At 35.4% G+C, this 14,795-nt stretch overlaps 1 protein-coding gene across 1 annotated transcript in view; it reads right to left on the bottom strand.

Moving 5' to 3' along the window:
- LOC150098796 (choline transporter-like 1) overlaps positions 1 to 14,795 on the bottom strand; it is a 237,964-nt gene that overhangs the window by 7,802 nt on the left and 215,367 nt on the right. The window contains exon 15 of the mRNA XM_090405754.1: positions 8,644 to 8,733. Coding sequence (XP_090261880.1) covers positions 8,644 to 8,733 — 90 coding nt within the window. The remainder of the gene's footprint in view (positions 1 to 8,643; positions 8,734 to 14,795) is intronic.

Here is a 14,795-nt window from a genome sequence, read left to right as displayed (position 1 = left end):
ATTAAAATCAAGTCTGATTTTAGCCAAAAAAGTCTGATGAAGCTTACATGTGGACCAGAAATATATGCACACTAATTACTATATAAGTCATGCCGCTAACTAGCTGTTCCAAATCTGGCAGTAGGCACTTGATTCTCACCACTAAACATTTCAGTACCTCTAAGTAATAACTGCTGTTAACAGTCTTTCATTCTGTGAATTAATTTTTTATGGATTATCCATTTATAATTGAAGAATACAATCAGCATGATTTTGATATGTGATTTCAGGAAACTTTATTTGGTCTTGGCAATTGCCATTTTGTGCTTTCTCTTTTAGTCTCAGGATTATACTAAAGCACAAACTCTTGTCCCCAAGTAATAATTCTGTTTAGGAAACCTGGTTAGCTATCTGTGTTTGAAAAATCTTTACAAACATCCAATCAACTGGATTTTCCCTCATCACACAGTGTGGAACAAATTTCATACAATTTCTTTTTTTCTAAGCGTATTCCTTCTTCACATTTAACTCATTTGCTAGTGTTCTCAGTGTTAAATGGGAGTAAGTGATAGCAAAGTGCACACCTTATCCATCAAACATTCGATACCAAAATGGCATATAGCTCTTTTAGCATGTGATATTGTTTGGCCAATTTCTTTCAAAGATACTGTGGATGCTGATGGCTATTCCAATGTTCTGAAAGCAACATTTCCTCCATTTGCCCAAAGCACAAGTTGCCTTTTGAGGAGACATTTTTCCAATAGTACAGGAATTTGACTACATATAATGCAGTACTGGATATTCTCAATGAGCATTTTCATGACTAAGTTTTATCAAATTAATTTTCTGCAAGTTTTGGATATAGCTGCTATTGCTTACTATCATTATTTAAATCTCAATGCCCATATGATTTTTACTATGTTTGTCAAAGCATTGAAATTGATTTTTTTCATTTGACTTCAGCTATTATGAGCCTTCTAAGTTAAAATATACTAAACACAATATCATTATGTGTTCTGATAAATAAATAAATACCTGGAATGCATTTTTCAGAAATACTCTACGCTAGTTGTAATATTAAAGAACCAGATTTGAAAACTCAATAAACTAAAAATTAAATTCACAGTATCACATAATGAGAAGAATTTAAGATTATTTTTGAGGTTGTCTCTCTCTCTCTTTCTTTAATAAATGTTTCCATCAAATATACTATCAAGCTAAATTCGTTTCAAGTTTCCTGCTGACTTTTTTGGCCACAATCTAAAGTCTAATGATTTAGAGTAAGACCATTTTTGGATAAAAATATTGCAATGCACTTTTTCTTTCCATCCCAGTAAGTTAGTCTACATGCAGTATAATTCATATAAAGAAGAACTTTAAATTCTGCCATGCTGAAACTATTAGTGGAGGACAGAAAGAGAGAGAGAGAGAGATGAAAATCCATCTCACATCATTATATACAATAAAATATGGATTAATACAAAATCCACAATTCCATGTTCTAATCAAAGGAGCCTACTCCATCTTGAATCTATTCATGAAGTCCTGAAGAAAGAATTAAATATCCTATAAGATATTTTATTGTATAAAAGATCTTATAGGATATGTCTTCTATAAGATATATCCTATCTTATAGATCTTATAGAAGAGTTGCAAACTAATTTTATTAAAAAATAATTCAAACATTTCTGGATAATAACAAAACTGATAATAACTGAAGAATGAAAAATACATTTCAAATACATATCAGGAAGGGCAGAATGTTCTGGAAGCTATTGGAGATGACGTGATAGCAGTGGAAAAATATATTCAAGATATGTGGAATGATTATTTTGAAAAATTATTAAATGAAACAAGATGTGACAGGGTGATGGTGCAAAATATTCGAGAGGAATGCAACCAGGAGTACATATCAATACTTGAGGTAGAAAAGAGTCAAGATATTTGACCAGAAATGCTCTCAAATATGAAGATATAAAAAGTTTGACAGTGGCTGTATAATTCAGCTACTGTAATTTAAGAAAGAGAGGGTTGAATTCCAAATGATTAAAGCAGAGTTCTAATAGCACACCATCTATAAAAAGGTCAAGATTTGTGGAATTTATACAGTTGCTGATGAATTATTCCCTGAAACAAAATGTCATGGAGGGGGTCAAAGGTATGAGTATGTTGGATCTGGTAATAGCATCCGAAGATATATTCACAATCAAGTTAGACACTCTGCTTCTAATCAGGGAGAGTGAACATGTAATCTTGTTCTAAACATGTAGAACTCTTTATCAAGAAAAGGTTTATGTTGAACTATAAAGGTAATTGTGACAGACTTAGGAAGCATTGTTGAGTAGTGCCATGGCTCGAGAGGCTGCAAAGAAAGAATGTTAGTAGTTCATGGAAAATAGTCAGGTATTGTTTGAGAGAGCAGTATCAGAATCCATATCCATGGTCAGGAGGATAACCCAAATGGAGAGGTTAAGCAAATGAGTAGAGATATAAAGTAAGAGGTGCAAAAAAAGAAAACTGGAATTTTCTTTTTTTGCATGTTCATCAGCAGTACAAAGTGAAGGCAAAAAGGGTGACCAGTATGACAAAAAAAAGGCCAAATCAGATTATGGGAGAAAATTAACTAAGCAGGTCAAAGTAAATCCAAAAGTGTTTATAAGTGGTAAATAAAAGAAAGAATGACTATGGAAGGATGACTTTAATTAATGCTAATGGTAAGAAAGAGACAAAAGCAAAAGAAATAGTTCAGTTGCTGAGTGATCACTATGCAAAGATGTATCATTCAGATAAAGATTTTGCAGTTGCAGATGTGTTACAGACTGATGTCAAAATTGAGATAGATAAACAGGTGCTCAGCATATTAAAAAATATCAATGTGAATTCAGCAGTGGGACTAGATGACACATTGATCCAGGTACTATGTGAATGTACAAGAGAAATGGTAGTGCCTCTGATGAAGTTGTTCAATCTAAGTCTCAGGTCTGGCAAAATTCCGAGAGAGTGAAAAGAGGTAAAATAGTTCCTTTACATAAAGGTGGCTCCAGAACATAGGGAGCGTATTACAGACCAATTAATATTTCAAAGGTGGTGAAGAATCGGAAAAGTTCACTAAAGGTAAATGTACAAGAGAAATGTACATTTCTATCCAGTAGCGAGTGGATAGAAATATGATACTTTATAGCAGAAGCATAGTACTGAAAAAAGGTAGTACCTGCCTTAGTAATTAACTTACATTTTATAACAGAGTGAAAGCAGAATTAGATAGACACCAAGAGCAGTATATGGTGGGGTGGAATTTAGGAAAATGAAGGTGACTAGTGAAATGCCTCAGGGTTCTATACCAGAGTCACTCCTCTTTAATATGTATAATAATGATACAGGGAAAGATTTAAGAGTAGGTGTGTTTGTGTGTGTGTGTGTAGGGGGGGTATGTTCAGTTATTTGCGGATGATGCAAAACCGGTGATGGAAATAGCTGATAAAGGTGATGTCGATATCTTGAATGAATACAGAAAGAACTAGAGGTCATCCTTTAGTAAGGGTGCACAGACTATATTTTTCGCTTGGAGAGTGATGAATAAATGGAATGGATTGCCACAATTAGCTGTGAGTGCCTTGATAGGGAATGAGTTTAAGGAGAGGTCATCATCATCAAATTCCTGACATGTACAGGATATGATAGTACTACATGAAAATTTACATCATTACTAACTTCCTATCTACAATTTTCCTCCAAATCAGTCTGTTACTTGTCAAGACTCCAACATTACATGATTTTATATCTTCTAAGGCACTTTGTATCGTATCAATTCACCTATATCTTTGTCTTCCTCTGGGTCATTTTCCTGCCAACCTGGCAGAGAACACTTGTTTTGCTAATCTTTCCTCGCCCATTCTGATTAAGTGACCATACCACCTGAGATTAGCTCTGCTAATGCATTCCTGGATGCAGACAATGTCAAGTTCTTTTCTAATATAATCGTTATTAATATGATATTGCCATTGATGCCATCTGTTCACGCCTCTAATCTTTCTCAGGACTCTCATATCTGCAGTCTCTAGTCTTTGGTCAAGTGTTTTACTTCTGACCCAGCTCTCAGATCCATAAGTTAAAACTGGTTTGAACACTGTCTTGCATACAGCTAATTTAGTGTTCCAACTAATTTCTCTCTTATTCCATATGAATTTATTCAATTGACTTCCTACCATACCAGCTTTGTTGATTCTGTTGTCTATTTCCATATTTAATTTACCATCTTCACTAAAAATTGTGACCAAGAAGCTGAAATGTTTTACTTGTTCCACAGGTTCTCCTTTCACAATGCAGTTGACATTTTCAATGATTCTACCTATTTTCATTGTCTTTGTCTTTTTATTGCTGACCTTCATACCATATCTATTACAACAGTTATTCAATTTAGTCAGAGAATCTTGCAGACTTGTAGCGGATTTATTTAGAAGTATAACATCGTCCGCATAAAGCAAAGAGCTGACATTAACATCTCCAATTTTGAAATCATGTTTAATACCACTTTCCTTCATAATGTGATCCATATAGATAATGAATAACAGAGGGGATAATGTACATCCTTGTCTCACACCAGATTTAACATTAAACCATCTTCCTGTACTTCCTTCAATTCTAACTGCTGACTTACAACTCAAATAAAGACTAATAAAGTATTGCTTGATATAATGTCCCATTGACACCATATAATTGTAGCGTATTGAATAGCTTCTCTCTTGGCACTTTGTCATATGACTTTTGTAAATCGACAAAACTTAAATACAGATCTCTGTTATATTCCCATGCTTTCTCGACTATTTGTCGTAAAGTGAAGATCTGATCCTGACAGCCTCTATTTGGCCTGAATCCTGCTTGTTCTTCACCAAGCTTTTCTTCCACAATTCTTCTCAACCGTTTCTTTCTCAAGTATACTTGCATAGATCTTGCCAGGAACACTCAGTAGGGAAATACCTCTGTAATTCTCACATTCCGTTTTATTTCCCTTTTTATATATGGGTACTATGAGAGCTCTACTCCAATCATCGGGAATTCGTCCCTCTGTCCAGGCTTTCTGAACTATGCAGTGCAGTCACTGTAAGACTCTTATACCACCATACTTCAGTATTTCTGGTCGAATATCATTTACTCCTGCTGTCTTTCCACATTTCAAGCCTTTGATGGCTTTTTCTACTTCAAGTATAGATATGTATTCCTGATTGCATGCCTGGTCAGTGTTTTTTACCACTGTGCTGTCATCACTGCTTGTTTCATTTAGCAGTTTTTCAAAGTAATTACTCCATACTTCAAGGATATCTTTCTCTCCTGTTTTCATTTCACCTTTATCATCTCTAACTCCTTTTACAGCACACTTTCCTCCATTCCTAAGCTTCTTCAACAACCTCCAGAATATTTTGCCACCTTCTTGATATTTATTTTCTATATTCTTGCCAAAGTCCTCCCATGACTTTTGTTTAGCTAGTTTTACACAGTGTTTAGCATTCTTGCATTTGTCTCTGTATTCTCTAAGAGCACAAGCTGACTTATTTGACAGGAACTTTTGATATGCTTTCTTCTTTTCCTGCCTCTTTAACTTCTTGTGTCCACCAGGGAGTTTTGATTTTTTTTCCCTTGCAGACAACCTCACCACATGCCTCTCTGGCAGAATCGATCAATGTTTTCTTCAGAGTTTGCCACTGAATCTCCAAGGTTTGATTCCTATTCTCAAACTCTTTTTTTTTCTTCAATAATCTTTGTGTATTTTAGTCTACAGTTCACATCTGTTAGCTGCTCAACTTTTATTTGCTTTAAAACTTTCTTACATGTTATTCTTTTAAATATGAAATTCAATTTTATCCTGCTCAAGACTAAATAGTGATCACTTCCAATTTCAAATCCTGTGTACACTCTAGTGTCCTGCACCAGGGAGAAAACATCCCTATCAATAATAACATAGTCAATGAGACTTTTCTTATTCCTTGCCTCTTCTCTCCATGTGAATTTGTGCACATTTTCATGTTGGAACATGGTGTTAGTAATAACCAGTCCATGTCCTGAGCAGAAATCCAACAGGTATTTGCCATTATTATTAGCTTTGCTCTTTTCTCCAAATTTTCCCCAAACATTTTTATATGTCTAACAAGCATTTCCTACTCTGCTATTTAGATCACTAACAAGGACCAACTTTTCCTTTTTCATTGTGTCAGCAGCTTTCTCTTGCACCTCAAAAAATTCCTCCACTTCTACCTTAGTAGAACCTTCTGTGGGACCATAGGTACAAATAAGTCTCATTGTCCAGTTCCCCATTCTGATATTTGTCCAAATCACTCTACTTGACACTGCCTGCCATTCAAGAAGATGAGCCTCATATTTTGTTGAATACTATGGCCACTCCTGCTTTTCCTTGATTGTCATTGCCTGAATATAACATTTTGTATTTATTGCTCAGAAAGATCTCAACCAGTTTTTGTCTTTTTTGTTTCAGTCACCCCTATTATGTCGATCTGGTACTTATCTAATTCCTCCGCTAGCTCCATTTCTTTGCCATTCAGGCTTCTTATGTTGATAGTACCGATCTTTAACTCTGGTGATGTTGAGTTGGGGTGTGTTTTCAGATTTGTTCCAGTAGCTGACTTTTTGCTGTTCGCCCTGGTTCCCTGGCGAAAACAACGGGGGCCTTGTTTAACCGGGCGACGCCCCAGCTGGCATGAAATTTTGTCATGTCGTACCATCATTTTTTATTTTGGTTTAACCAACAGGAATACAATTTGGTCAGCTAAATCCCAAATTGCCTTTTGTTATATTCATGGATGCTATTCATGACTTTTGCTTCCCATTCGCACAGCAAATTTTGTCCAACACTAGTAGAGGAGTGCATACTTAAATTGTTTCTCTTCATAAATCCAAAAACCAAAGTTGGGTAGGCCTTGAAATCCTTTATATTATCGTTTTGCACAATTCTTTTCAATTCCTGTGACAATAGATATTATCATACCTTTAGCTCTTTCACTAACAACTCAATCAAACAGTTTTTTTCTATGGTTGGCCACAAGCACCTTCTAAACCTCGTAGCAAGTTTCCTTGTATGTAAACATTTCAGGACTGTTTCAGCCTTTTGCTATTCACGAACACTACTTTCTCCAACACTGAACAATCTACCAGATTCACGATTCCCTTTTTCCTTTGCTACTTCTACCACTTCAAGCTTGAACTGCACCGTGTAGGATTTTCTCTGAGAAGTACTTCTGTCTTCCTGTCGAGCACTACTACTAGCAATGCATGTGTTTTTAAAGAATTCCTCCATTCTCTGTCTATACTTCCTAACTTTACTGCTAGTTGGCGCATGTGCGTTACTCTATACAGCAAAAGAAGTGATGAAAATGTTGTGGGGGGGGGGTGAAGGGGATTCGAAAAATAGGGTAATTACTTTAATACAAATCATGGGAACATTAAAAAAGGATGCATATTTAAGTTTTATAGTTCTGGAAAGGGTAACAAGGTGAATGAAGGAGTTATAGATAGACAAAATCAGTTGTGAGACAAGGGCATACGCACTATTTCACTATTATTTACCATCTGTGTGGATCAAATTATGAAGGAAAGTGGCATTGGGCCCAATATGAAAATTGGAGATGTTTATCTCAGCTCTTTACTTTATGCAGATAACATTATACTCTTAACTCCTTTACAAGTTTGCAGAATTCCTTAACTAAACTGAATAACTGCTGTTAAAAAATGGCAAAATCAGCAATAAAAAGACCAAAAGCTATAAAAATTGGCAGGAATGTAGAAAACTTCAGTTGTATTCCGTGTGGAGAAACTACAGAAAAAGGATTTTTCTTCATTAAAAACTACACCTAAAAGCTATTTAGGTGTAGTTTTTAATGAAGATTGCAAATAAAATATGAAATAGACAACAGAATAAGCAAAGCAGGTATGTGGGGAGGCAAATGAATAAATTTATATAGAATAAGAGAGCAATTAGTCAAAACACTAAACCAATTTGTATACAAGGCAGTGTGCAAACCAATTTTAATTGATGGATCTGAGAGCAGAGTTAGAAATAAAATCGATGATCAAATACTAAAGGCAACAGATATAACAATTCTGAGAAAAATTAGTGGAATAATTTTTCTCAGATGTCATCAATGGCAGAATCATATTAAAAATGAAGATATTAAGAAGGAACTTGACACTGTTAGCATTCAGGGATGTCTGGGCAGAGCTAATTTCAGGTAATATGGTAACTTAAGCAGACTAGAAAAGCAAGAAGTAAGTAAAATAAGTGTTTAATACCAGTATGATATGAAAAATACCCAAAGGAAGGCCAAGGTCTTTGGGTGGATTGATGAGATGGAAGTGCTTAAGAAGACTGAAATAAGATTTAACAATATTACAGTCCTGAGAGATAACAGAACTAATTTGGAGGAAAGCTTGATAGGAAGATAGTAATAATGTAAACTTTTCATGCAGAACCATCATAGTATCCTGTACACTCCTTGAGAATACATATTAAGAATATTGTCACAATGATAATGATCACTTTTTGTTTTTTACTTTTAAAAATAACCTTTAAAAGTCAAAATATTTACAAATAAAAATATACTTAGAATAAAAAAAAATCATATTAAGTCGATGTTATAAGATATGAAGTATACTTACTAGCAAAGTTGTAGAAGCAAAGTAATCATGTGATTCAGCATTTCTTTCTAGATCTTCACAAAAACAGAGCACTATAGTATCCATCACCATCTGCAAAACACTATGCTTTAATCAGTATGTTTAATTAATGACATGTTAGTATACTGTGCATATGATAAAAGAAAAGCACATATGTTCAAGTGAGCATGCTTATGATAAATGCATTGTATAAGGCCTTGTTCCTCCTATTCATGTGACTTTGCACAAGTTTGGTCCCTTGTTTTCGTGTGATGAGGATATACTGGAAAGGATCCAGAGGAAATGCCATTTGCAAAGCCGCATAAATAGGAGGAGGAGGAGAGGAGATATAATCGAGACATTTTAGTTGGTATGGAAGAAATTTTTCATAGAATGGGAGAGGGGCAGGGAGTAAAACAAGGGACCATCCCTGGAAACTGTATACGGAGGGTGTGAGCAAGGGCATAAGGAACAGGTTCTTTGCATGGAGAGTAGATGGTGAGTAGAATGCATCTCCTGACAGTGTGATAAATGGAGACATTAAATGAGTTTAAAGTACAGTTTGATAAGTTTTATTTTATTTTTATTTGTGACTCCATGGAGGCCTGGTGTTAATAACAAAAAAAATGCAATATACACAAAACAATTGAGGAAGAAGATACTTTTGATTTTCTAACCATCTAACAAGTCATAGAAGGTAAGAACATAAAACCTTATCTTTGTATCTTTTACTGGTAGATGAATTAAGAAGATTGATTGAGTGCTGAGCAATATAATTAAAAAGCATTATGATAAAAAATGTATGAATGAATATGGGTTTGCACAAAATATGAGTTTATAGCAAAAGTATGTCATATGTTACGGAAAGTTAAAAAAAATCTGATGATTGGAATAAAATAATGATGAAATATGCACAGAATAGCAGCATATACAGAGGAACTAGATTGAGAGGGGAAAAAAAAAGGATAGAAATTTTGCAATTCTTTGTGAAATGAGGTGGCTTTTATATTTTCTTTGGGGAACATAGAAAGATAATACTCAACTTATTATCCTGAACAAGATCTCTCTCTCTCACTCAATCACACAGACGCGTGTGCACACACACACAGGATTATCAAAATTAAAGTATTTTTGTTTAAAGTCTTGTGGAGCACCATCCAGTGATCCAAATGCTACAATACTTTGCAAGAATACATCATGCATCACGTGATATCTAAAAAAATTTCCAAAATTCACCACCAGGGACATTGTCTGATGTACTAAATGTAGATGTAATTTCTCTCTCTCTCTCTGTTTATGTGTGTGTGTGTGTGTGTGAGAGAGAGAGAGAGAGAGAGAAGGAGAAAAGCAACACAAGCATAAATAACACATTTTTTTATTCACTTCCATCATGCATTCACAGGCTGTACTATTAAATGTGCTGCCTTTCCCAGTATGCCACAAACTGCATCCTTTGCACAGTGTTCAACGGCAGAACACATCTAGTCAGGACTGATGTTGCACACATGCTGTCTTTCAGTGCTGGCAAATTATCAGGATGATTCTGATAAACGCTGTCTTTGAGAAATCCCCAGAGCCAGAAGTCACAGGGGGTTATATAAGGCAAATGAGGCAACTATGTAGTGGGAAAAGAATAGCTGATTACTCTGGCTTCCATGAAATGTTCTCAAAGAACCTCCTGTATGGATCGATTGATGTGTGGATGAACCCCATCCTGCATCAAAATGACTGAATCCATGCACAGGTGCTGTTGTTGCTGGGGCATAACAAAATCGTTTATCATATCACTATAACTCTTGGCATTAATTGAGTAGGTTACATTAACTAACTGGCAAATGTGCTCAAAGAAGAATGGTCCAATGATAAACGATACTGCCCACATCTGACAGTAATTTTGGGTGAATGCAAAGGAATTTATTGGATCTAATGCAGGTTTTGTGTAGCCCATAACCTGGAGTTGTGGATATTCACAGCTCCATTCAGGCAAAAGTGAGCCTCATCTCCCCACAAAATCTTCCATGGCCAGGGCAGCATCCAACTGCACTTGGGCAACGGATGTTAAAGCGAATGTCAGTCCACTTTCAAGTCCTGCAGGTGCAAATCCCCTGTGTCAGGGTTATCTTGGATGGGCAGAAATGCAGTATCTTCTGTAGAATTTTCCAATGTGTAAGGCACATCCAAGTGTTTTGATACAGTATGTGCATTGTAGGAACCAATGCGGTGCACATTCACGGCCTGCTCCACAATGGTAGTAGAAACTTTATTCACTTGTTTTGAACTAATTGGTTTGTGACCTCTGCCAGGTCTAATGCTCAATGATCCTGTTTCTTCAAAACGAATAATCATTCATTGCAGAGTACATGGAGATAGTGGACCTCGTCAACATCTGTTCAGGTGACAAAATTCGCAGTGCAGCAATAATAACACATTTTTATTCACTGAACAATTGCAACAGCACTGCAATTGTTTAGGTAGTACACAGCTTCATAAACAAAGCACATTGGTGTAAGGTTAGTGCAATCACTATGGATGGTATTAACAACCACAATGAAGAGAAAAATCCCATGTCCATCTTTTTAAATCCTCCTGATACCCGCAGACTTGCATGATATGCAGATTCCATGCGTTTAGTGTTTACAACACCCCGATGATAAATCTTGGAACTACTTTTTTCCCCCATCAGATATTGCTTCTGCATGTAGCACAATGTATTCCTACAAAGTTGTGCAGCATTTGGATCACTGGATGGCACTCCACAAGGCCTTTAATTTTGATCACCCTGTATGTATCTATCTATACGTATGTATATAGCAGCTTAAATGATCAAAAAGTTGGAGTTTTTATTTTTATTTATTTTTTAATGTGAATCCCATTCACAAACAGTTATAAAGCTATTGTACATTTAACCATGGGTGGGCTAAGGGTTAGATAATCCAGGAACACTGCTCTAGAGAAGGACAAAACATGAAACTTTGTTTTCAAACAACTTCAGGCCATTAAGTGGAGTGGAGGAGGTCTCGTGCTGGAAAATTAGATTCATCCACCACCTAAATCTATTCCCAAACTGCCATAACCATAGTGGGATGTGTACTTACGTTGCTAGGAGAATTAGCATGCTATCCACTTGAGCAACCATGCCAACTCTTAACTAAATTAACTGAGAACTTGGAGTCCTGTTGTTTTATAAAAGGTATTTCATTCTGATTATAATTTTAACAGCTAGACAGAATTCTTTAAGCTAAAAGGTAACATTAGATCTGAGAGATACCGATGTTTTTTGTTCTTATAATTATAAGCTCAAAGGATGGGTTGTGTAATTTACCATATTGGAAGTTTTTTCACTTGGTTATATTATAAATTAAAGATACCAAGAAATTATATACTTGGTTTAATCCTTTATCCAGGTGTAAGCAAACAAAGTTTGTACCTGAAGCATTTTCAGGACTAGAGCAATTCATATAAGGAAGCTAAAACTTCACATCACTTGCCTTAGTATCCCACAATGCAAAGCATCTCATTGTGGACATGTATAATGCTATGCATTATGGGAAGGGTCTCTTTATTGAGGTCTCTTCAGTGGGAGCCAGACTCAGAGGTGATACTAAGGCTGAAGTAATTCAGAAGTCATATTTTCATATACGGGTTGCAAAAAGGTGTCACATCTTATTAAATTACTCTGGATTGGAGAAAGTCATTGGAAGTTTTTTCACTTGGTTATACTATAAATTAAAGATACCAAGAAATTACTTGGTTTAATCCTTTATCCAAGTGTAAGCAAACAAAGTTTGCACCTGAAGTATTTTCAGGACTAGAGCAACTCATATAAGGAAGCTAAGACTTCAAATCACTTGCCTTAGTATCCCATAATGCAAAACACATCTCCTTGCAGACATGTATAATGCATAGCATTATACTGGTCACTACCCAGACCAGTTTGAGTCTGGGTAATGACACTTCCCATAATGCATAGCATTATACATGTCTGCAAAGAGATGTGCTTTGCATTATGGGATACTAAGGCAAGCGATGTGATTTCTTCCTTATACGAGTTGCCCCAGTCCTGAAAATACTTCAGGTGCAAACTTTGTTTTGCTTACACTTGGATAAAGGATTAAATCAAGTATATAATTTCTTGGTATCTTTAATTTGTAGTTTATCATAGTGCCATATCTGTTTATCTGGGTAGTGACCAGTATAATGTATAATGCTATGCATTATGGAAAGGGTCACTAGCAACTGTTGAACCCTCCGGAGAAAAGACTTCAACAATGGCTTCACTATACCCTGAGAATAATAGTGGTATTCCAACAGCCGAACATCTTCCATATGGTGCCCACTTGGACTGGAATACTTGGAAAAGCCTCAACAGACTTTGAACAACAGGATGCTGCAAACAAAACCTCATCAAATGGGGCTACCTCACTGGACCAGATAACTGTGAGTGTGGGACAACCCAGTCTATGGAATACCTTTCTTATCTCTTCAACCTTGCACAAAAGAGGACATTATATCCTGCACAGAAAGAGCAATTGATTGGGCAAGATACTGGGGGAACATCTGACTATATTTATTATATATAACTTATGTATAGCTTATTTTTTCATATTTTACTTATTATTCCCTGTATAATTCATCTATCAAATTTAAGCTGTTCTCATTTGTAATCTATCCTAATTTATTGTAAATAATGTTGTACCACTTACTTACTGCTACACCACTTGTGTTTGGATATGAAATAAATAAATCTGTTTATTACTGCTAATATAATTAAGACAATAAATAGATTATTCACATAAGGAAAAACAAATAATTTAATATGAAAACAATTATATTTCATCTAACCTTCGAAGTGAGCATAATATAGCAATTGGACCATTACACGAAACAAGACAATGAAAACAGTGTTACAGAAGTATCCCCTTCCCTTTTTTTTTTCATTGAGACTAGCAGCATAATGCCATTAGGAAACTGAGGAACAATATAAACAAAGCTAATCAGCATTGAAAAGCCTCTATAACTCAGCTGGTTTCAATGGAGTCCTTTGGTTGGAAAAATTTGGGTTCAAATCTCATCTATGATGTAAGAAACCTTTATCAGGTATTTTAAATCAAATGGTCAGTTAGCTAGGTCTCATACAGCAGTAGAGGGGTTTCCCCTTCTGGAAACTCAGGTTTTTAATTCCTTAGAACAGACAAACCACCCAGTGAACACAAAGTCCAACGGACATAATATACCTAGACGAATGCATCAGAGGAATGGCAAGCTGGCTGCTTGCCAAATGAACATCAAAATTGTTCACTTGAAGACAGAGAAAATTCATCTGGTCAGGTAATTACATATTCCAATTGTGCCATGCTAATGGAATAACTATGAAATGAATAAAGAAGCAACACAATGGCACAACAGAAGTAGTGTAACAGTTTTGTACACATCACATTTTTCTGGAGCATATTCATTCTCTATATAAATGTTTAACAGATAACCACTACCTGATCTTTATATTATTTGTGGCAAGTGTTTAGTTGGCTAGTGTTTGTGCTACTTCAAACAGATAACAATGACATTGTTGATGAATAGAAACGTAAGGCAAAGACATTAAAATCACTTTTAAACAGAGTTCATTTTTAATTCAGAGAAGAGATTTCAATCAAGTTTCTCGAACATTACAACAATGTGCATGTCATGCAGCAGAAAGAGATGGTCAAGAATTACTATCAGAGGTCAAAAGCAATAAAATGAACAGTTATTAAAAATATATAAATAAATATAAAATTACAGCTATGTGGAGTATTTAATGGGATATTTTCCAAAATGAGGGGAGTTTAAGACAGTTATTGTTATTTTGGTTTGGCTGATGTAGCTTTCTAACAGAAAGCAGTTTTTGTGTACTAATTGTGTACTATGTCTGGAAGCACATGATGAACACACCTGATTTATCTGACTCTGGGCATCTCATACAGTGTCCTTTAATTATGTGGATTATTCAGTTTGCAGTATCCATGCATTGTTTTCTCTTCTTAGTGCAGTAATTTAGTAATGCAATTTCTTTCTATACATCATTTTTTAGACTGTACAATGGAAAATATGAAAACAAACAAAAATCGAACTCTCAATCTGGGGTAATGGAAGGAGATAGGGAAGGATGCACAGATAAC

This window comes from Typopeltis vanoorti, chromosome 15, assembly GCF_054136105.1.
Source record: "Typopeltis vanoorti isolate ZY-2024b chromosome 15, IOZ_Tvanoo_1.0, whole genome shotgun sequence".
Lineage (NCBI taxonomy): Eukaryota > Metazoa > Arthropoda > Arachnida > Uropygi > Thelyphonidae > Typopeltis > Typopeltis vanoorti.
This window is presented reverse-complemented; position numbering and strand designations above follow the sequence as displayed.